Consider the following 24976-nt stretch of genomic DNA (forward strand, 5'->3'; position numbering starts at 1 on the left):
TTTTATAGACTAAAAGGTGACGGGAGTGGAAAGTCTTCTGAAACTTGAATGCCTGGTCCTATTATGAACTGTGTGTTTGCCCTTAAGAGCTAGAACAAGATAAAAATACAAAGAGGAGCTTAAGGGATTTAGGAGAATTCATGGATGACTGACAAACAATGGGATCTTGCAGAACCTGGGGAGATCTGCATTATTTTGCTAAATCCCCTCGTCATCCATTATTTGTTCTACGATCTCACTGTAGAAGAAAACCAGACCCTAAACTAACCTTTGGCAGTCAATGTCAGAGACAGAATATTTGTCTGGATGAGCCACTGATGTGATCAGTAAGGCACTTATGTCAGTATAAACAACAACACCATCATGCCTCACTTAATGATGGGGATACATTCTGGAAAATGCATCGTTAGGCAATTTTGTCATTCTATGGACATTACAGAGCATATAGTTACATAAAATTAGATAGTACAGCCCACTGCACACCTAGGCTATATGGTACAGTATACTGCTCCTAGGCTAAAACCCGGACAGCATGTTACTCTACTAAATACTGTAGGCTACTGAAACACAATGGTAAGTATTTGTGTGTCTAAACATTTCTAAACATAGAAAACACCTCTGTATATGCAATCCCCAAGGACCAAAATGTTGTCATGTGGTACATGACTAATTATATAGCTGAGCCACTGACTAATCAGCAGATTCTCTCCAGGTATTTGTTTGGAATACGTTGCAAGTGCCATTAAAATTAAACTGGAATTCTTTTGAAATAGATTTTAATAGATTAGGAGTATAAAAGTTTAAAAACCATGACCTAAAATAAAAGCACAAAGAAAAGGTTCGTGTGTTTGTTTTTGGCTAACATCAGTGTTAGGTCAGTGAAAAGTTCATACTTGAAAACATCAGTGTTGAATGCCTGGCATATTTTCTCTCTGCCTTTCTGGGAAGGTAGGATCCCCAGAGATACATGATTCGGCGCCTAACAACAGACAACATGGTCTACTAGATTTATCTCAAATTAATCCTGGGTACACACAAAAAAAGGAAATTTAACATTGGAAATGAAAAATTCTAATTTACATGGAAAAGTCTGCTAGTGAGTCTGTTTCTGCTGTAACAAGTAAGCAAAAACACAGTAAGAATTGTAGTAGATGTTTAGGCAGCGTTTCCAGCAGCCACAATGCTGCATCCCTTACACTGTTGTCCACAGAAAGCCATCTTGTCTGCGTCTGCTCTACAAGGTCTGCTTATTTCATCAGAATGCTGAACTAAAGAAGATATTTCCATTTTCAGGATTTCTTCTTTACCTCATCAGTTTCCCATGTCTTAAGGTCTTTATGGCTAAGAAAAGAAATCGGAGTGACCCACTAAATCTGAAAAGATTTGGTAATTATCATCATCCAAACCATGTCTTGAGTGTCCTTGTCCTCTGCCTTCCTCTTCTTTGCTGACGTCGCCCTGCTCTCATGAGCCTCTGGCCAGCGGTCTCCTTAAGCTCAAACACCATGCCGTCAATTAAGGTGCTGAGTTTTGATGCGGAGATATTTGATGTGGAAATTGCCAAACAATCTGTGACTATCAAGACCATGTTGGAAGATATGAGAATGGATGATGGAGATAATGACTCAGCTCCTCTACCAAAGTTAATGCAGCAATATTTTTAAAAGGTCATTTGGTGGTGTACCCACCACAAAAATGGCCGTCCTCCTCCCGAGGATGATGCGAACAAAGAAAACGAACAGAGGAGATCCCTCCTTAGGACCAACAATTCCTGAAAGTCGATCAAGGAATACTTTTTGTACTACTTCTGCCTGCAAACTACTTAGACATCAAAGGTTTGCTTGATGTTACACACAAGACTGTTGCCAATACAATCAAGGAGAAAAGTCCTGAGAAGATTCGCAAGACTTCCAATATCAAAAATGACTTTACTGAAGAAGAGGAAACCCAGGTATGCCAAGAGAACCAGCGGTGTGAACAGAAGTGAAACGTCCTTGACGCCGTCACACTGTAAGGATTGTTCTAAATACTAGCTGCCCTGCTCTGTTTAAAATTGTTAATATCAGACAAACAGCAGCGAAATGCAGCAGCAAATCAATCGTATCAGCAGAATATTGTCCTCAGTGAATGTGTGGTGTGAATACAGATTCCAAACCTATGGCTGAGTTTCTCATAGTATGATCAAGTTTCTTTTTTCTTTGCTCTGAATAAAACTGTACTGTGCGTTCTCTATAGAAGGTGGCATTTTGGGCTTTCCCTCTTTTTTGTAAAGTGATGTCTGCCTAGATTATTGTCCAGTTAACTTTAGTGACCTTTTAAAGTTGGCATTGTAAAAAAAAAAAACTTGCAAAAGAAAAAGAAGAAAACAACAGCAAAACCCATAACAGTGTCTTCAAGCCTATGACCAACATTAACATCTGCAATCCATTATTGAAAATAGTGACTTTATTAATCACAGAGTAACATAGGGCTAATAACAGCATCTGCTTAGTGAGGCTGCTGTGCAGTTTAAAAGAGACAATGCTCATAAAGCTCCTAGCATACTGTGTGGTGTGAGATAAAGAGCTCAAAATTTTATTCCTTACAGCAACGCTGTGATGAGGTGTTCCACCATGTCAAAGGTGAGAACACTGAGGATTAGTGGGAGTGACTCACTCAGCTGACAGAGCCAACACATAGCGGTTCTCTTCACCATCACACCATATTCACTCTGGTCTAGCCAGAGGTATAACTATTCAGGATAATGGCTTGTTCCTGCTAAGGTCTCTGGAGTCAATGCTGGTTTTAAATCTTATATTTATCTCTACCAGCTATGAAACACTGAGCAAGTTAGTGAAGCTCTCTGAATCTGTTTCCTCATTTCAAGAACCTATCTCAGAAGGTGATTTTGAGTATTAAACACCAGTAAATAGAAAGTGTGCAATAAATAACAATTTTCATTCAATAAACATTAACTGGGCTTCTACTAAGTGCCAGGCACTGTTCTAGGTCAGAATCTCCAAATTTATCTGCATATCAGAATCATCTGGGTAAAATTTAAATCTCAACTCCCTGGTCATGCTGGAGACCAATTAAATCACAATCTATGGGGGCTGGACACAGGCATGAGTATTTTGTGAAGCATCCCAGGTGATTCCGATGTGCAGACAACCTTGGAAATCACTGTATGTTAGGCACTGGATTCAAGTATCTTCCCTTAGGGAGCTCCAACTTTACTCACTCTACTCTTCTAAGCATTTCACACCTAACCCCTCTTTTGGACTCCTTGCTATTACTGCTGTAGCTCAGGTCCTCGGCACCTCTCCATGAACTTGCTAACTTGATCCCACCACTACTACCACTTAGTCCCCTCCTACACACAAGCCCAGCTCTGATGATATCAGCCCCATGCTCAGAATCACTGAATGAACTCCCTCTGGCTATCAACTCCTCAGTCTAGCCTTCAAAGCCCTCCACAAAAGGCATCTCTCCTCACTATCCTGGGACAACGCCCTATGTCTGCCAATCTGCAGGCAGGCTCATTCACGAGAATGAGGAAAAAAATCCTTGTAATACTAGAGAGCCAGTCTATTGCTCAGTTCTAAAATAAAATGTTCTCCAATTTAAAACTGTGTTCTTAAAAACAATGGTAACCTTGGTTTTAAAATGCCTTTAATTTCAAAATTTTATAATTTCAGATTAAACACCCCAAAAAGAATTCCTTTTACCTTAATTTAAGGAGTGGCTGGGTCACCCACTTCTTTAACTTCCGTCTCCCAAATGAAGTTTTAGTGTGGTCTAAAACCCACAGCAAACTTCCTTTGGTTTTCATATCAGTCTAAGAAAGACCAAAAAACAAGTTTTATTAACTAGACATTTATTTGTGCCAAATTGTTATTTCATATACCCCAATTCTAAATGTCATATATACCTAGCACAATGTGGCTCATAACAGGTGTTCATTTAATGTTTGACAGATGAATACATACATACAGAATGAAGTACTGACATTTTACACAGAAAAGGGATCGTTTATAGTTTTTGGTTACCTAAGAATAAATTATTCAGAAATTCTTTTGAAATGTACGCTTATCTAAGCATCTTTAAAATATAATTGCATACTTTCCTGCCTTGGGAAATACAACATAGTGAAGATGACTTAATTTTCCTTTGGTATTTCACAGTTACCATTTTATAAACCAATGCTCTCATGACAACACTGAACAAGGTGCTGGAGATAGACATGAACTTGCACTGCACTCTAGGTATTTACCCAGGAAGGATTTTATTTTAGTTTGTTTTACTAAATCCTTAGAAAAGTTTGCTTTTGCCACTTAAAATTTGGGTCCTTAAAAAAAAATCACAATTAACTAGACATAATTAATTTTAACCAAGGTTTCACAGTAGTACAAAGCCCACTGAGACATTTAAATCTTGAGACCTAAAATGGCTGTTTCCACTTGAGTTGGGTTTTTTTAATCCTTTCTTTTTTCCTTCTCCTCTGTAAGTAGCTACTTCCAGAGTACCTCCTATGTGCTGAACATAGCAAGGACATGGTCCCACCCTCAGGGTGCTTATAGCCAAGTTGGAAAAAGACTCATAATTAGGATACAATGCCACCTGCCAGGAATCAACTAGAAAAGGTGTGACATAAGCTCTCAGGCCTCAGGAGTTCAATGGAGAGAGCACAGAGAAGGTACAAGGTCACAAAGGTTCCTCTGAGGATGGCTGGACAGGCTAAGGAGGGCAGTTCAGATCAGCAGCAGCACTGCTGCAGACCAGAGCTTGACTGGCCTGACTGGGGTAAAGGGTCCCGTGAGAGGCCAATTCTCTGACACCCCTGGAGAAGCAGGCTCAGACAAGAGAGGAGGGACAGATACGTGTCCTATTATATCTTTGTTCTTGCTGACACCCAACTCCTACCCTGCACCTCTTTCCATTGCTCCTTGGAAAGGTGGGCGGGGGGCGGTGGGGGTGAAGTTGAAGTACAAAGACAAGCAGAAGATGTTAATCTCAGCTTCGGCTTCTAAAATGGTGCAAGGTCCAATAAAGGAAGGAATTTTGAAGGGTATTTTGATTCCAGATGATTTCTGCCTTAGGAATTTGATTTCAGAACTGACTCTGTTGTAGTAGGATTTGAACAGGGAAGATGCGGCAGAAGCAGGGAACGCTTACAATGCCAGGGCTGGCTGCAGGCTATCAGCACTCCTTCAGCCGAGAAATGTCTCTTTATTCCTACTACTTATTTCCTATCATGGAGATGGCTACAGAGTTGACGAGAGAGACTGGCAGGACAGATTCTCAGCTTTTGGATGATGACAAGATAAAAATGTTACTGAACAAAAATACATCTGAATTCAGCACACTAGAACAGACTGGAACAGGAAGAAACTGAGAGAAACTAGTTAATAATATGCAGATTCAGGAGTCAGGAGAATAAATTCAGTGTTTACTTTAATTTGCAATAGTAATAAATATTTCTGAAGAGTTTTAACTCCTTTGACTCAGATGGTTCAGATGATTCTCCACTACTTAATCAAATGACGTGGGGTTGCTTTTTATCTCTATTACTTTGTTAGGATAACATTAATTTTATAATATAATGTCTCATCTTCCCAAGTGATAATTTAATAAATGAAAGCAATAAGTTTAATCTCCCCGTTATCTTCCTAATTCATCAACAAAGGACAAATAAACAATGAAAGTTTGTGAACTGAGGCCAGGTGCGTTTGCTCACGCCTGTAATCCTAGGATTTTGGGAGGCCAAGGCAGGTGGATCACCTGAGGTCAACAGTTCGAGACCAGCCTGGCCAACATGGCGAAACCCTGTCTCTACTAAAAATACAAAAATTAGCCAGGCTTGGTGGCGGGTGCCTGTAATCCCAGCTACTTGGGAGGCTGAGGCAGGAGAATTGCTTGAACCTGGGAGGCAGAGGTTGCAGTGAGCCAATATCGCATCACTTCACTCAACCCAGCCTGGGCAACAGAGCGAGACTCTGTCTCAAAGAAGAAAAAAAAAAAAAAGAAAGTTTGCAAACTGAAATGTTATGCATCTTACAGTCAAACTGAATATCCCAGAAACCTGTTTTATAACCTGAATAATTAAATAAGACTGCAAACATTTCAAGAAAAAGCTAAAGGTGTATAGAAAAATATAACCAAGTAGACAAAAAAAATCCGCTTCATATTTTCAGTGATGATGCCTTTCCAAAAAACTACATGATATAGAAATGATGTTACAGGAATTGTCAGGATAAGCATGCCCCTCAGTCATTAAAAAGGGCAGCTCCATCATTCCCCCCAAAAAACCCAGAGAAATATTATGTACAGTTCATTCTCCAAAAAGAGCTACAGTTATCAATTAATACTGCAGTCAGCTAAAGACACTATATTTTCACCTGTACCTCTAAAAACAGACTGCTGCCTTACTCAGAAGTTTTTCCCAAAACCATTTATAATCAACTAGCCCTTATATTTGCCTGACCTGATTCTGTAGGATTTCCAGATTCCTTAATGTTGTTCCATTAATTGTCATAAATTCCATTTTACTTGATAGCTGTTTAAAATTCCTGTAAAAGAATCAAATATAATTAGCCTAGATGTAAGTGCATAAAGAAATAAAAAACTAATTCAGGAACTAGAAACATGCCAGCTACATTATGGCAAAAGTTAGCATTCTGACAGAAAATCAAACAAAAGGAGCAAAATGAAAATTCATCAGGCTGTTGTAGTCCATTAACGCTGATGCTGTTAAGTAGATTGATGCAAGACAAGGATAGTTACTCTAACAAAAAAAAAACAAGAACAGGAAAGGGAAGTAATGGTAACAACATTTTGTTTTGGTTTTGCTCTAGGAATAGAACCAAACATGGTCTTTTATCATTAGCCAAGCACAGTGGCCACATCTTCATGAAAAGCTGTGTAATCAGCTAGAAAAATATGTCAAGATACTTAAAACTGTCCTCCTTATTCTTTAGCATGAGATCATCTTGATAAATACTTTTAATCAAGATTCTAGGCCAGGTGCAGTGGCTCACACCTGTAATCCCAGCACTTTGGGAGGCTGAGGCAGGCGGATCACCTGAGGTGAGGAGTTCGAAACCAGCCTGGCCAACACGGCAAAACCTCGTCTCTACTAAAAAACATAAAAATTAGCCAGGCATGGTGGCACAAACCTGTAGTCCCAGGTACTCGGGAGGCTGAGGCACAAGAATCACTTGAACCAGGGAGGCGGAGATTGCAGTGAGCTGAGATCACGCCACTGCACTCCAACCTGGGCAACAGAGTGAGACTATGCCTCGGCAAAAAAAAAAAAAAGATTCTAACATATGCAACAAGTGTTATTTACTCTGTAATTAACAACACACATGCGGCCAGGCATAGTGGCTCACGCCTGTAATCCCACCACTTTGGGAGGCCAAGGTGGGTGGATCACGAGGTCAAGAGATGGAGACCATCCTGGCCAACCAACATGATGAAACCCCGTCTCTACTAAAAATACAAAAATTAGATGGGCGTAGTGGCGCACGCCTGTAGTCCCAGCAACTCAGGAGGCTTAGGCAGGAGAATCGCTTGAACCTGGGAGGCGGAGGTTGCAGTGAGCCAAGATTGTGCCACTGCACTCCAGCCCGGGTGACAGAGTGTGACTCCGTCTCCAAAAAAAAAAAAAGAGAAAAGAAAAAAAACACACATTACCATGGCCAGATTTAGTGGGTATAAAACACTGTTATTTCCTTAAACTGAGTTAAAGCATTCACACTCTCCTTATTGTCTCAGTATCTATCCAAAACAAAATTAGAAGTTCAATAAATTTCAAAAAGATTTGAGAATGAGCTACAGCATGACTAATAAATGTATGTACAATTCCAATTCGTGTTAAGAAGTACTAATCAATGCAGTACTAATGCAGTAATTCAATATCCTTTTTCAGCCAGTCCTTAGATGTTTCTGTCAACAGCCCTTACAGGCTTGAGAGCTTATTTTTAAAGGCAAGGAAAATAACAGCAGGTCACTAAATTATTTAACAAAAGAAAGGCATAAGTGTTTGTGCTATAAACCTAACCGCCCTTCTCATAGCTATAATGAAATTTAGGTAACATCCAGTTTCCCGAGTTAAGAAAACAAGCCCTCACCCAGAACTTTAGAGAACCTAATATCAGAGCCCGAAAAACCAGTACCCAAAAAGAGATTCCTTCACTTCTAGATGACTCCTTTGACTAAGGCCCCAAAGCCCTGGAAAAGAGAAATACTTTACCTCAAATTAGGAACGTTGCCTAGTAACTCAATGCTGTCCTTTGGTAGTGTAATGTATCTGTGACAGGTTTGATCTAGCTTCCAAAGAACGATAATCTGTTAATGATTTTCAGCGGGAAGCAACTCCAAAACTGAAAGGATAGCAAGTGTTCAGCCCTTTCTCTCCCTCTGGTAGCAGTTAACTTAATTTGTCTTGAATTACAGCAATTTATGTTGTGCCTCTACCCTCCTTAATAGATCTAAGCTCCCTGAAGGCAATCATTTTGTACCACCTGTAGAGCTTAGCGGACAGTAGAGGGTCTACAAATATCTGCCATCTTCCTATGGGAAAACCAGGTTGGGTTTATATTTTTCCCTTTGAATCACAAAGCTCCAGAAATGTCTGTGAAATAGCCAGACAGTTATAAAATGTAAAACATTATTTACAGGAAGAAACAATTAGGCAGTGATTGGCTATGTAGCTGACAAGAGTTCACATGAATTCATGGTCAAAGATCTAAGTTGGAAGTTTGGCTGATAGCCTGGGCTCTGAGTTGGTATCTAACCAGTTACCCATGTGTTTAGATATGAGTCCTTACTTCCGCTGTTCTGACAATTAGGTTTAACTAAGTCCATCCTAGGGGTGACTAGTTAACATGTTAGTGCCCTAATCAGTCGTCGACTCTAGAACGGTGCTTAGCTGCCATCTTTGTTTATTTGGGTTATAACAGAATATCTTAGAATGGGCAGTTTGTAAACGGAAGTTTATTGCTCAGAGTTCTGGAGGCTGTCAAGTCCAAAATCAAGGTGCCAGCAGATTTGGTGTCTAGTGAGGGCTCAGTGCCCATAGATGGCACCTTCTGTGTGTCTTCACATGGAGGAGGGACAAACAGTTCCTTTAAGTCTTTTCCATTAATATAAGGGCATTAATCCCATTTACAAACAATCTGCCCTCATAACCTAATCACTTAGTAAAAGGCCCCTTCTTAATATATCCACAGTAGTGATTAGGTTTCAACATGTGAATTTTGAAGGGCACAAACATCCAGGCCATAACAGTTGGCATGAGACTAATCAAGAAACCACAATCTAGCAGCCTTTCCTAAAAGCATCTCAGCTCACTGCCTTTATCTTCTGTCAACAACAGATGTGTAAGACATAATTTTTCACGGTGGTATGGAAGTTTGTGGGCTGTCCAGAAATACTGCCCAGTTGCCTCCTCCCTCATATGAACAGGGTATAATAATCCTATAAATCCAACAGTCCATACCCTAAGGGATGATGTTTTAGGCTTCGGATTCTGAAAGCATCCCCTGTTCTACCAATTATCTCAGGGATTGTTCCCTGACTCCAACTAAAAGTGAACTGTCCCTATTATAATGTTGCACATGCCTCAAGTGAACCACTGAAACAAGGTACTGTCGGAATACCAAAAAGACAGAATTGGAATTTCATAGAGCTAGAGAAGAGTTTACATGACTGTTTTTGTGCCTGCTTGCTAAAAAGTATCTAAATGAGTGGCAGAATTCAGTTTGAATTAACCCACTACCTGGTATACAGGGGGTGGGGTAGAAGGCTTACAGCCTTCATCTACATATAATTACCAAATATCTGCAATATCAAAAAGAAACCAGTAACTGTGAACAACCAAGCTGGTTTTTAAGTTAGCTCACAACCCCAGACCTTTAGAGAGCAAAGGTATAGGTTATTTTAATCAATGGTATTAACGTAAGTATTAATGTGTTGTGTGTGTGGTTTTTTATTTGGTTGGTTATGGGTGTTTTTGTCTTTTCTTTTTGCTGTGTGTGTTTTTGTTTTTTCTTTTTGTCCTTACTGAACAAGTAATCTAAAGTTCAAATCAGATGCACTAAGAGTTTTTTTAAACTGATATCTACATTGATTTTAATAAAAGATCAACCACTGGGCAATCTTAAATCAGATTGATTCCCATCTAGAATAATTATCAAGCAACTACAAGGACTAACCATGCTTCTGGAGTTCCCATATATTTCGTAAGTATTTATAAGTATAAATTTGTACGTATTCTGGAGTTGGAGTCTTCCTTCCCAATAGAAATGAAATTTCCTTCTGTTAGCTCCTATTTCCATTAGAATTATATATATTTTTGAACTAAGGGTTATATCTACCAGCATCCTAAGGTATCCAATAGTATCTGATTACTGACCTGAAACACTCAAGCAATTCTAAATTATTTACCCTTGTAGAAGAAGACAAATTCTATGTGCTTTGAAATGAAACTCACCAACAACATCTGGCTAGAATTCATGCTTTGTGAACCTGCATAGAAATCTTATATATAACATGGGAAAATAGTTTTATCAATATTTCAGACACCAAAAATACAATAGATGCTTTTTTTCCCTCAATAGTGGGAAGGAAACATCTTTGTCAAAAGCTGGACAGAGAAATCAACTCCATATTACTCTAACCCTGCTTAAAAAAAAAGACTTAGACAAAGGCAACAAGGGTACAGAACTTATTTAAATATCATTTTAAAATGGAAACAATGACAAAAACTACCATATAACACATGAAATCTATTGCTGAAAACATTTCTGTGTGTACAGCTTTCAGAGTTCATAAATTCATCACTTGTCTAACTTTTTGGCAGTTAATTTGATTTATAAAATATAAATTGTACTATATTACAAAACTTCAGGGTTGTAGATTCACTTATAATTGATCTGTAATTAAACAACATGACTAACTTTGCATTCCTAAATCCTGCCAATAAGCCCATTAGAAAGGCAAATAATGAGAAAGGTGTATGTTGAGTCTACAAGACCACTGCCAGGTTCAATGACTCATGGTATATACACAGGACTCGACATAGAGTAATACTAACAGCTATGACTTACTACAGTGAAAGAATGCAAAGCAAAATCAGGCAAAGGAAAAGGTGCCTGAGGCAAAGTCCAGGGGGAACCGGGCATCCAAGAATCCTCTCCAGGCGGAGTCACACAGGATGCACTTAAATTTCCCCAGCAATGAATTGTAACAACACGTGTGAAATGCTGTCCACCAGGGAACTCATTAGAGACTCAGCACCCATGGTTTCTATGCCGGACTGGTCCCATAGGCACCATCTCCCTACCATGTAGCAAAATTCCAGCTCCGAGAAGGTAGGTGATCAGCATAAACCACACTGTGTGCACAAACAGTTAAGGCACAGTGAGCCACTCTAATCACGAAATGGTGAAAACTCTCCCGAAATTCAAGGTCCCAGACTCCAGTCAAGGGCCAAGCTTGCAGGAAGGCCTTTCTAAGGAAAGCTTTGTGATTAGGCCTGCTATGTTAATTTTTTGCACATCCCTCTTTTTAAATTCTACTCTAAAACTATATGTATTACATTTATTCGCTATTATGTTCTTTCAAGTTTACGCTTCAGTCCTAAATTGATCTTTTTCTTTATACTTCTTTCTTAAATCCTATCACCTCATTTCCAATCTTTCATACTTCTTAGTTATGTTCTTTCACATCTAGTATCATTTTCTTAGTGTCTTTTAGCTCATTTTAAAACAGTAGTTTTTCTTTTTTAGGGGGGTGGGTGGGTGAGGGACGGAGTCTCGCTCAGTCACCCAGGCTGGAGTGCAATGGCGTGATCTCGGCTCACTGCAACCTCCGCCTCCCGGTTTCAAGCAATTCTCCCGCCTCAGCCTCCTGAGTAGCTGGGATTACAGGCACCCGCCATCATGCCCAGCTAATTTTTTGTATTTTTGGAGAGATGGAATTTCACCATGTTGGCCAGGCTGGTCTTGAACTCCTGACCTCAGGTGATCTGCCCGCCTCAGCCTCCCACAAGTGCTGGGATTACAGGTGTGAGCCACTGCGCCCAGCCAGATCGTCATTTTTATTTAATCTGTGACCATGATTTTCTGGCATGTATACATTATCTGTAATGACATCCTACTCCTTATTCTCTTTTTTCTCATAATAATTTTGTAAGAAATTTGAATTTGGTTCTTTTCCCATTGCTAATTTTTAAGTGAAGATTAATTTTCCTGAAGTTTTAGAACATGGGCAATGTTTAGGATAGTTTTTCTAACTTCATACATCTCGCTCTTCTGTTCTTTTTTGGTTTTGTTTTTTGGAGATGGAGTCTCGCTCTGTCACCCAGGCTTGAGTGCAGTGGTATGATGTCGGCTCACTGCAACCTCCACCTCCTGGGTTCAAGCAATTCTCCTGCCTCAGCCTCCAGAGTGAGTGGCTGGGACTACAGGTGCCCGCCACCAGTGTGGCTGCTTTTTTTGTATTTTAGTAGAGATGGGGTTTCATCGTGTTACCCAGGCTGGTCTCGGACTCCTGATCTCAGGCAATCCGAAGGCCTTGACCTCCCAAAGATCTGGGATTACAGGCGTTGAGCCACTGTCCTCAACTTTTTTTTTTTTTTGAGATGAAGTCTCACTGTCACCGAGGCTGGAGTGCAGTGGCATGATCTTGGCTCACTGGAACCTCTGCCTCCTAGGCTCATGCCATTCTCCTGCCTCAGCCTCCCAAGTAGCTAGGATTACAGGCACCTGCCACCATGCCCGGCTAATTTTTGTATTTTTAGTAGAGACGGGGTTTCGCCATGTTGGCAAGGCTGGTCTCGAATTCCTGACCTCAGGTGATCTGCCCACCTCACCCTCCCAAAGTGCTGAGATTACAGGCATAAGCCACCACACCTGGCCGGTAATCATGTTTTAAACTTCATAGAATGTTTTTCTCCAGCCTCCCTCTTCTCTTTTTTCTGTGCAGTGTTCAATTGTGCCACCTGACCTCTGCTTTCATTCATAAAAAAGTAACTGCATGAGAAATGTCCTCCAATCATAAACAGTAAGAAAACTGGACAAAACACATGAGGGGGAAAACTTCTCAGGTATTGGACAACACTTGGCGCAGAACCGTGACCCTGAGAGAGGAAAAACAAATGAGGTAAACAACATGACTGCCTCTTTGGTGGGCGCAGGGAAACTAGAATTTGTGAGACAGAATGCCAGATAACAGAGCTGCACATACAGCTCCAGAGATCTGCTGAAGGGTCACCTCAACTCTTGGCCAAGTACCAGTCCTCAAAGGCGTTTAGGGACCTCTGTGGGACCATGGAAATAACTACCAGAAAATAGTAGTGAACAGTGACCAGAGTTCACAAAGGGCTTGGAACACTCTCCAACCAGAGTAGAAATACCTCAAAATACATGAGGCATTGGGTATAAGCCTCAGAAGGATATTGCCTTAAGAACAGAATTAAAATAGACAGAGACAAAGATTTTTCAATCTCAGCACTACTGACATTTAAAAGATAAGTGTGTATGTGTCTATCAACTTTATTGATATAATTCAAAAACTATGCAATTCACCCACTTGGAGTGTGCAATTAAGTGGTATTTAGTATATTAAAATTGGCCAACCATCACCACCATGTAATTCTAGATATTATCACTCTAAAAAGAAACTCTATACTCATTAGCAATCACTCTCCATTCCCCCCAACAACCCAAGAGCCCTAGGCAACCACTAATCTACTTTCTCTCTATGGATTTGCCTATTCTGGACATTTCATATAAATGGAATCAGACAAAATGAGACTTTTTGTGACTGATGTCTTTCAATTACCATAATATTTTCAAGGTTCATCATGTTGCAACATGTATCTGTACTTCATTCCTTTTTATGGTTGAAAAATCTTCTATTGTATGCATATAACACATTTTAGGTATCCATTCTTCAGTTGATGGACATTAGAGTTGTTTCTACTTTTTGGCTATTAAGACTAATGCTCTTATGAACATTTGTATAAGTTTTTATGTGGACATCATACTTTCCTTGTCTTAAGTAACATCTAGTGGAATTGCTGGATCACACAGTGAATGTCATGAGGTACTACCAGACTGTTTTCCAAAATGGCTGTACCATTTTATAGTCCTATTGGCAATGTATGAGGATTTCAAGTTGTCTGCATCCCAGCCAACACCTTTTTTTTTTCCTAGTTATAGCCATCCTAGTGAGTATGAAGTGCTATCTAACTGTGGCATTGATTTGAATTTACCTGATGCTTAATGATGTTGAGCATATTTTCACGTGCTTCTTGGTTGTTTGCATATATCCTTTGGAGAAAAACCTGTATGGATCATTTGTCCATTTTCTGAGTTATCTTTTTACCATTGACTTGTAAGAGTTTATATATATATATACTCTAGATACAAGTCCCTTACTGGATATATGATTTACAAAAATTCTTCTATTCAGTGGATTGTCTTTTCACTTTCTTGATGGTGTTCTTTGAAGAATAAAAGCTTTTATTTTGGTGAAGTCCAATGTATCTATTTTTGCTTTTCTCACTTGTGCTTTTGATGTCATAGTTAAGAAATCATTGCCTCATTCAAGGTTACAAAGATTTACACCTATGTTTTCTTCTAAGAGTATAACAATGTTAACTCATATCAGGTCTTTGGTCCATTTTATCTTCCAAACTCAAATATGACATGAAGTAAGGGTCCAACTTCATTCTCTTGCACAGACAGTTATCTTGGCACCATTTGTTTGAAAAAAATCTATTCTTTCTCCACTGAATTGTCTTAACACCCCTGTCAGTAATCAAATGACCATAAGTTTATTTCCAGACTCTGAATTCTATCACATTGATCACATGTCTGTGCTTATGCCAATTCCACACTGTCTTTTTTTAATCCCACTCTCCACACTGTCTTGATTACTCACTTTGTAGTAAGTTTTGAAACAGAGATATGAATCCTATGAATTTTAGGATCAGCTTGTCAATTTCTCCAAGGAAGCCAGCTGGGATTTGATACAAATTGCACTGAACTTAGAGACTGATCTGAGCAATACTGCATCTTAACAACAACAGACAGGTTTAATGTCTGTGAGGTTTTCATAAATGTCCTTTGTCAGGTCAAGAAAGTTCCACGTTAGTTGTAGTTTTTTGAGCGTTTTTATCATGAAGGGGCGTTGAATCTTATGCAGAGTTTTTCCTGTCTATTGAGACTATCATGTAGTTTTTGATAAGGTAGATTACATTGATTGGTTTCCAGATTTTTAAACCAAGCCAGTATACCTGAAATAAATCCAATAGTCATGGAGTACAATCGTTTTTATATTCCTGATTCCATGTACTTATATTTCATTGAGGATTTTTGTGCCTATAATCAAAAGATACTGGTCTGTAGTTTCTTTTCCTGTAATTTATTTGTTTGGTTTTGGAGTGTTGAAATTTGGAGCCAAATAATGTGTTTTTTAGGGAAATATCCTGTGCATTTTAGGATGTTTAGCAGCATCCCTGGCTGCTAGCCATTAGATGTCATTAGAGTAGCTTATATATTAAGCTATTTCTTTCACTAGTAAGTAAAGGTAATCACCACATGTTATCATTCTGTTATCATAAGAAGTTTTCTTTTAAAAAAAAGGTTTTACAGTTTATCTTGGGTGGATTTTCTCACTCTTTCCTAAAATTTCCAATATCTTTTTGAAGTTGTGACCACTCCAATCTTAATAAAAACCATCCAAAATGACAAAAGCATTCATTTCTAACAACAAAAAGTGGATTCCTCTGAATTTCATAAATTTAGGCATCAGGTTAATTCTGTTATAATAAATAATATCCCTCACATTCTATTTATTTTGTTACACTATTTTTCTTTGAAACAAACTTAAACTCTCAAAATAACTTTAGAACCTCAAGTGTGTCTTAACAAAACTTCACTTAAATCATCCTTAAGAACAATTTCTGAAATGGTATATTTTCTCAAACTATCTAAAATTCTATTCTAATGGCACAAGGACCTTTAAATAAACGTATATCATGATTTTTATGAAATATGCAGCAATGTTTGTGAAAGCATTTACTAAACAAGTCAACTCAAGTTAAATTTATTTTCCCCTTGATAACATAGCTTTGTAAATAAAAGTCCAAAACTTCAGCAGCATAAAGTATGTTTATAAAATAATGCAACTGAATTTTTCATCTACAAGGAGAATATTCATTTTTCCAAAGTAATCACCTTAAGAAGCAACATTATTTTTGCAAAATATAAGCACTACAGAATTACTCTTTTAGAATGATCTTCAAATTACATGCCACTCATGAACACCACATTTTGTTTTTAAGCAAAACTAGAGTACCAGTTTGATCACTATCTTTATTAATCTTGGTTTCCAATGAACTTTTGGCAATTTCCAATGAAATATACCCTCACAGAATGAAGAATTCCTTCCTTCTTTCATTAATCCTATATTAATACTATATATAATAATATATAATAAAAGCCTACTAGGTGCTGGGCTTATGCTGGATGCTGGGAATATATACAAAGCAGAGCACTTTATGTCTTTTGGCTTTGGCTCCATGGAAGTACCCAACAGGTAGATTAGATGATACGCTAAGTCACTAGCAGAGCCAGTTTCCTGACCATCCTCCACCATCAATTATGAGATGCAAAAAGTTCAGCTTCAGTTTATCAAGAGGTTACTTCAGGTAATTTGAAAAGAATCTATTTTAATTTCAGTATATATAGACATCTTGTTTTATTGTTTGGTATTATTCTTATTTCGAATTAAATATGAGGAAGACAGGCCGGACACGGTGGCTCACACCTGTAATCCCAGCACTTTGGGAGGCCAAGGCGGGCAGATCACTTGAGGCCAGGAGTTTAAGACCAGCCTGGCCAACATGGTGAAACCCTGTCTCTACTAAAAATACAAAAAATTAGCTGGGCGTGGTGGCGTGCACCTGTAATCCCAGCTACTTGGGAGGTGGAGGCAGGAGAATTGCTTGAACCCAGGAGGCGGAAGTTGCAGTGAGCTGAGATCGCACCACTATACTCCAGCCTGGGCAACAGAACAAGACTCCATCTAAAAAAAAAAAAAGAAAAAAAAAATATATATATATATGAGGAGGACACATCTTTCCAGGTCCAAATTCATTTGCTTCTAAACACATCAGGGCCTGATTTCTAAGTTAGTTTCCTTATCCCAACATTAATACTTCTTTGCTTGGTGATACAGGAACACAAACACAAGTCTTAATGGGCAAGCTATTTATCACTAATTATACCTCACTTACAGGGTCCCTATCATGAACAAGTCAAACTGGTAGGTATCTTGTCACCCCTTTTTTTACAAAGCCCCAACACAACCAACCATATAGATTGATCTCTTTAATAAGTTTATTTTTGGAGCTTAAAGTAGAATCCAATGAGGGTATAATGCCGGGCTGACACTTTTTAAAATAAAACATTTTGGCCACACTAAAAAATGTATAGATTAATACAATACCCACATTCAGAAATGAAACATCAGTTAGAACTCCACTATGCCACGTCCATCCCCAACCTTTACTACTTTCCCTTCTTCCCCCTGGAAGAAACCCTGCTTCTGAATTTTCTATCACTCCCCTGCATGTCTTCACTTATTCTCTAACTACATATATATTCTTAAGCAGTACAGAGTACGATTTCACATGTTTCTAACTTCATATAATGGTATGTACTACGTGGCCTTCAGCAACTTTATTTTTGGCTTAATATACTGTTCATGAAATTTTAAGCATTGGTCATATATTAATAGCTCTAGTTCATTCATTTTCACTGCTATATAACATTACATTGCATGAATATAGCACAAGGATCCCTGATGGGCATTTAGATTGCTTTTAAATAGGATAAAGTTGCTTCCAGAGAAATGATACTCTGTTCTAGTACCACACGGGAGAACGCACATCAAAGACATTACAAAAAGAACCCCAAGGAACCTGCCTTTCTTTGACTCTCTCCAGCAACCTTGAACCAGCACCACCTCCTTGTTTCCTAGTTAATTTCTATTCTGTCATTTTGCTGAGATAGCACCTATCTCCCCTCCCACTTGTGCAGAATGGGACAGAGCTGATGCACCCTGGATCAATATAATGGAGGGTGATTCTTGACAGACCCGAAGACAAGGGGCTGGTGAAGGCGGAATATAAAAAGACAAGGAAAGTACCCTACTACTTTTTTCTATTCCAATGGTTATCAAACTAGTATTTTCCTAGAATGTCAATTGTGAGCTTTTAAATTTCCAAAATCCACAGTTAATCACTCTTGTAAAAAGCTGTGTTAGCAGCTGGCCCTTTTATCTCTAACTTCATGGTCTATGAAATAAGAACTTGAAACCAAGAATAAGAAAGGTGGTAAATTTTTATGAATGCTTTTTAATACTATTTCTGGGTCCAGTTAGTATAAAGCACAGTTTTGTAGTCAAAACTATAATATATCAAATAGCTATCATGAATACAATTTATTTGACAGAATTCTTTATATATATATATATATATATACACACACATACACATTTTTTTTTTTTTTTGGGACGGAGTCTCGCTGTCGCCCAGGCTGGAGTGCAGTGGTGGGATCTGGGCTGACTGCAGGCTCCACCTCCCTGGGTTCACACCATTCTCCTGTCTCAGCCTCCCTAGTAGCTGGGACGACAGGCGCCCATCACCACGCCCGGCTAATTTTTTGTATTTTTAGTAGAGACGGGGTTTCACCATGTTAGCCAGGATGGTCTCGATCTCCTGACCTCATGATCCGCCCGCCTCGGCCTCCCAAAGTGCTGGGATTACAGGCATGAGCCACCGTGCCCAGCCAATATATTTTTAATATTCTTCAGCAACAATACCAAACAGCTCATCCTTGCACCCTAGTATTCTATCAATAGCAGGCAAGCTTCTCTAAGTATAGTACTACCAAATTCAATTTAAGAAATGTTCATAATATAAGCTCCCCCTTTTTTTAATTTTGGAGGAATCACTTACTCAGGTTTGGAGAGCATCTTTTCCAAGTTGAATTCTTTGAGGTATTTTATGATGGCAGCCAAAGAGCAAATCACAGGCTTCTCTAAGTTAACAATGCCAGAAATAATTTGAGAACCTAGAAAACAGAATATATTAACTTGTTATAAAAATTCTTTTAAATTAATCAAATTTAAAAATGAAATAAACAGAACCATTAACTTGTTAGCATTATTAAACACAAATTTTAAGTAAAACTTAATGGTTACCAAAATAATAATTTGGACAGTATCTCCTAAAATTGACCTTTGGAAAAATGTAAATCATTACTAATACCCAGGGCATGGGAAAAAAGGGCATTTTTCTGATGGTGGAATGAACCTTTTTTGAAGAACAGGGTATTTTTTCAAAATGTAAAATGCCCATCCCCTTTGTCTAGAAATACTCCAAACTGCATATCAAGGATGTGTGTACCAGAAGGTGACTTGAAACATCTTTTGGAGTATTAAAAAAAAACTAGAGACCACCTAAATAAACATTAACAGCGTAGTACTTAAATAAAGTTGGGTAAATCCTGGTTATTATGTACCAACTAAATGGAATGACTTCCAATTATCTGCACTGATATGGAAGGCCATCTATAACATGTTGCTAAGTGAGGGAAAAAAAGTTGTCTGATCAATTTCATGTCTCACCACAAACACTGCAACAGCTTTCCATCTGGTCTCACTGCTTCATCCTTGCACCCTACAGGGTATTCTTAACAGAGCAGCCAGAGGAATTCTTTTTAAAATGTATATCAGATCATTAGACTATTTTGCTCAAAAGTCCTCCAACATCCCCCAACTCATTAAAAGTAGAGGCCAAAGTCCTTACAGTGACCCTATACTGCCTGCCATCTCCTCTTTATTTCTGAGCTCACCTAATGTTCTCCCCATCAGTTACTCTGTTCCAGCACACAGACTACTTGCTATTCCTTAAACATGCCAAGCACTCTCCCACTTAAGATATTTTGTACTTACTGTTGTCTCTGCTTGAAATACTGTTCCTTCATATGTCTATATGGCTCTTTTCCTTAACTCCTTCAGTCTCTATTCAAATCTTCGTTCAAGTGCTGTTTCTCGGTGAGGCCTTCCTTTACCATCCTATTTAAAAGTTCAACCCACTCCCCTGCCTTATTTTTTTCATTAGCACTTATCACCTTCTAACACACTAGTTTACTTTATTGTACATCTCTCACCATTAGAATGTAAACTCCAAAAGAGCAGGAATTTTTGTCTGTTTTATTCCTTATTGTATGCCCAATGCCTGGCATATAATAGGCATTCAAAAAATTAGCTGAACGAATAAATCCCAGTTATGTTAAACAAATACAGAGAACTATATGTGTATGTTTATGTGTGTATGTGTGGAGTTTTACACAAGGATATATGCCAAATTGTTAAGGATAACCCCTCCGACATATAAGCTGCAAGGGCAGAGGACAAGTTTGAGGGCAGGCACTTTACTTTTTTCTTTATATACGACTACACTGTTTGACTTTCTTGCAATAAGCATTAATTACTTTTAGAAGTAAAAAAACATATATTACAAGATGTTCTCTACAAATCAGTAAAATATCTTATTAATTTTAACTATAGGTGTTTATAAAACCAGAGTGTAAATGAAGTGCTAACAACACCTTTCCGTTCCACTGAGAAATTGATTTTCTTTTAACTTTCTAGCTTTCTTCCCCAGAAAACATGACAAAGATGGTGTATCAATGTGTTAGAAGTAGCACTGCCTGTGGTAAAAATGACCAAATATCAGTAAATTACATCTGGACTGAGAAGAATTATAAATACCTGACTACAGAGTTTTGGCCTTCCCTTAGTGCGTTGACTTTTGTAAACTGGCGTGTCTTTTGTAGAGACTGCAGCAAGAAATACAGGCTCCTCAAGGGCCTGGAGCTTCTAAGCCAGGGTGGCGCTTACGCTCACTTGATGTGAGTCTCCTTCCTTCATACACTCTCCCGGGCACTGCCACAAAGTCTGCTGTGAGGACTATCCCACTAAGAGCAACACATGCTCTGCTTGCAAGGTGTGTTTTCTGGCCCATATCTTTTAAGTAAATCTGGTACCACGGATAGGTCATGGTAGTCTTGGGATTTATCAGGTCTTTAGTTGAACATAAGATGACCTCTCGGTAATACTGAACACTGGTGTTAGAAGTGGGATACACTTGGCTGGGTGCAGTGGCTCATGCCTGTAATCCCAGCAACTTTGGCAGACTGAGGTGGGAGGATCGTTTGAGCCCAGGAGTTCAAGACCAGCCTAGGCAACATGGCAAAACCCCACCTCTACAAAAAAAGTACAAAAATTAGCTGGGTGTGGTGGCGCACGCCTGTAGTCTCAGCTACTTGGGAGGCTGAGGTGGGAGGACTGCTTGAGTCCAAGAGACAGAGGTTGCAGTGGGCTAAGATTGCGCCACTGTACTCCGGCCTGGGTGACAGAGTGAGACCTTATAGAAAAAAATAAAAAGAAGTGGGATACAGGCTCAGACACTTTATTTGACCAAGGCATCATGAAATTAAAAGAGACATGCTAACAAGACACTGATGCCTAGATGCAAGGAAATGCTAACCAGACACTGATGCTTAAATGGAGCAGTGATGGGGAGCTGATGATGAACACTCTCTAGCATGTGACAGAGATAAATTTCCTCCATATAGAGTAGGATGAAGATTAGAGTGAAGCCAAGTTTATGCCAAGAGGGAAAATGTCTATTCACCTCACCATCCACAAAATGGACCCTAACATAAGCTGGACTGGCAGGAATGTGAGGTACAAATGAAAGTAAACATTAATGCCTGATTGTGGACATGTGAATTAGACAAATAATGATTACCTAAAATATTTCGACCTGTCACTAACATTCTGGTGTTTTAATTTTGGCAACCAACCTTTCAAAATGCTAGTCTTCATCAGAATATTTATCATCCAAACAGTCTATAAAATACAAAGATACTAATGAGCCATCTTTAAAGATAAGCAAAGAGGAAAGATGGTCAAAACTCCTTCCACTCTGATGAATACGTCAAAGCCATCAACTTACTAGCTGGTCATAATTTCAAAAGAGGCTGCAATGGTTCTTTTTGTTTTTTAAGAGACAGGATCTCGCTTTGTTGCCCGGGCTGGACTGCAATGGCATGATAATAGCTCATTGCTGCCTCGAACTCCTGGGCTCAGGCGATCCTCCCCTGCCTCAGTCTAACCAGTAGCTGGGACTGCAGTACAATAGTGTTTCTGATGAGCACAACGACAGTGAGCTCTTCTTCTCCCACATATTTATAATAACTACCTAGTCATCATTAAATTGAGAATCATACTAATACCTTTATCCAAATTTCAAATCAGTTCAACTTGAGGACATACAGGGAAAATATTTACCTTTGATGTCAACTGTATCTTTTGCATAAAACTCTGTAACTGCCTGGAAAGCATGGCTGTATTCAAAATAAATGTTATCCATCCTTTCGACTCGAATTCTGTCATCCTGCACACTGAAAGAAAAAAGGAAAATTTCAAAGATAACTTATCCATTATCATGAAATGCTGGTATTTAGGTCTTGGCCAGAAGAAGAAAAAAAAGATAAAGATTTATTCCTTATTCTTTCCCAAGTTGAAGAAAGAGAGAGAAAGAAAGAGCTAAAGTTTCTCTGCCAAAATGCTCTATTTCATAAAATATTAAAATGAGTACTTTTTATTTTTTTTATCTTTTTTTTTTTTTTTTTTTTTTTGAGACGGAGTCTCGCTCTGTTGCCCAGGCTGGAGTGCAGTGGCAGCAATCTCAGCTCACTGCAAGCTCCACCTCCTGGGTTCACATCATTCTCCTGCCTCAGCCTCCCGAGTAGCTGAAGCTACAGGTGCCCGCCACCACGCCCAGCTAATTTTTTGTATTTTTAGTAGAGAGGGGGTTTCACCGTGTTAGCCAGGATGGTCTCGATCTCCTGACATTGTGATCCGCCCACCTTGGCCTCCCAAAGTGCTGGGATTACAGGCGTGAGCCACTGCGCCTGGCCAAGTACTTTTTATTAACTGCTATTTTATATCACCTAGCACATTGTGAGTACTTTATATCTATCATTATTTAAAAAGAAAAACTCACTGAAATTAGGGTCCATTATGTTACTAAATATGAAGAGAGAAAAACTGAAAAGCATCATTTTGATTTGATTACGTTATTTGTTTAAATAATCTAGCAACAGAATACAGCACTGAGTAACTCTTTCTTTGAGGGACTTTCTGCTAAATCTGTTTCTATCACAGTCTCCAGTCAAATATAGTAAATTAGGTTAACTCTTACTCTTTAAAGTGATTCTACAGTCCTCCTAAAAATATGTATAAAAATTTGCCTAAGTACATAAACAAAATCATAGCATGCATGCTGGGTAGTGCATTTTCTTTTTCCATGTTTTTTGACTCCCTATTCTGTCCTCCTTCTCTTCTTTCTTTATCATCTCACTCCCATGACTGTTATCTCTCATGTTAACAGCCTAGGATGAATCTTTCCATATTTTTTCATGTTCATATTTTGGTCATACACAAGCATATATAATATATGCTCATTATATATTATATTACTACATTATAAAACTGAGATGATTTTATAAACATATTTCTGTGTCTTGTTCTCTTCACTTAATAATTCTTGAAAGTCCCTCCATAAAAATGACCTAGCTACAACTCCTTCTTTTTAATGGCTGAAAAATATTTCATAGTATATAGATGCCACAATTTCTTCAACTATTTCTTTGTTGTTTGATATTCATTTGGTGTTAATGTTTTGTCACATGTTGCTTTAAAACATTTTTATTTAAAAATATAAAACTTTAGTTACAGTTGTAGCCTGCACATATCCCTCACTAATCACATCCCTCTACGATTTCCAGAAGGAAATGCTGGCCGGGCACGGTGGCTTAACGCCTGTAATCCCAGCACTTTGGGAGGCCGAGGCAGGAGGACTGCCTGAGCTCAGGAGTTTAAGACCAGCCTGGGCAACATGGCTCTCTCTACAAAAAATACAAAAATTAGCCAGGCACGGTAGCACATGCCTGTAGTCCCAGCTACTTGGAAGGCTGAGGTGGGAGGATCACTTGAGCCCAGGGAGTCAAGGCTGCAATGAGCTGTGATCACACCACTGCACTCCAGCCTGAGCAAGAGTGAAACATCGTCTCAAATTTAAAAAAAATTAATAAAAGAAGCAAACATTATCTTGAATGTGATGTATATTACCATGCATGTTTTCATGTTTTATAAAAAACTGTATCATTTCATGCTTTTCATTTTGTATGAGTGGTACTTTATCATAACCATACAAATTGACTTTATCCTCAATGTTACACTATTTCTAAGATTTATACATGAAGATACATGTGCTTTTTACATTTTAACAGCAGCTAAGTATTTTATTATTTCTTATATTTTCTAATAAATTTAAGATCTGCTTTCTGAATTTATTCACCAGAATTTATCTTTGTGGATAGTGTGAAGTTATAAATACAATTTAATTTTCCATATAATTAATGATCAAAGCAGCAATTAGCATTCCATACGTCCCTGATTATTTATAATGTTACTTTCACTGCATATTGCATTTCTATATATGTTTTTGGATTCTCCATGCTGTTCCACTGGTCTTTTTGTCTATCTCTGTATCACGACCACAGTCTCTTAATTTCTAGGGCTTGGCATCTATATCTAAAGTGGCAAGGTCCCTACCTTGCTCTTCAAGATTGTCTTGGCTACTCCTGGCCCTTTGATTTTCTTTGTGAATTTTAGGTTCACTTACCTTCGGTCTTCACAAGAAACTTACTGGGATTACTTTATTTATTTATTTATTTATTTATTTATTTATTTAATTTTTAGACAGAGTTTCACTCGGTCGCCTAGGCTGGACCAGGGCTCATTGCAGCATCATCGACCTCCCAGGCTGAAGCAATCCTCC

General features: G+C 38.6%; 1 protein-coding gene and 1 pseudogene across 9 annotated transcripts in view; one reads left to right on the plus strand and one right to left on the minus strand.

Moving 5' to 3' along the window:
- MSH3 (mutS homolog 3) overlaps positions 1–24976 on the minus strand; it is a 221810-nt gene that overhangs the window by 129063 nt on the left and 67771 nt on the right. For 6 of the 9 annotated variants that reach the window (XR_008547940.2, XM_054684236.2, XM_054684235.2 and 3 more), the window contains exons 9-12: positions 22420–22532; positions 19016–19130; positions 6464–6548; positions 3708–3817 (exon numbers count right to left, since the gene is read on the minus strand). The exons of 1 other annotated variant lie outside the window; for it this stretch is intronic. Coding sequence is in view for 7 of the 8 variants with exons in the window: in XM_054684236.2 (XP_054540211.2) it covers positions 3708–3817; positions 6464–6548; positions 19016–19130; positions 22420–22532 (423 nt within the window). In the remaining variant the exon portion in view is untranslated. The remainder of the gene's footprint in view (positions 1–3707; positions 3818–6463; positions 6549–19015; positions 19131–22419; positions 22533–24976) is intronic. 2 more of the 9 variants (XM_054684239.2, XM_054684238.2) reach the window with 2 other exon arrangements.
- On the plus strand, positions 1141–2052 carry LOC107974686 (S-phase kinase-associated protein 1-like; annotated as a pseudogene).

The sequence above is a fragment of the Pan troglodytes genome, chromosome 4, assembly GCF_028858775.2.
Source record: "Pan troglodytes isolate AG18354 chromosome 4, NHGRI_mPanTro3-v2.0_pri, whole genome shotgun sequence".
NCBI classification, from domain to species: domain Eukaryota; kingdom Metazoa; phylum Chordata; class Mammalia; order Primates; family Hominidae; genus Pan; species Pan troglodytes.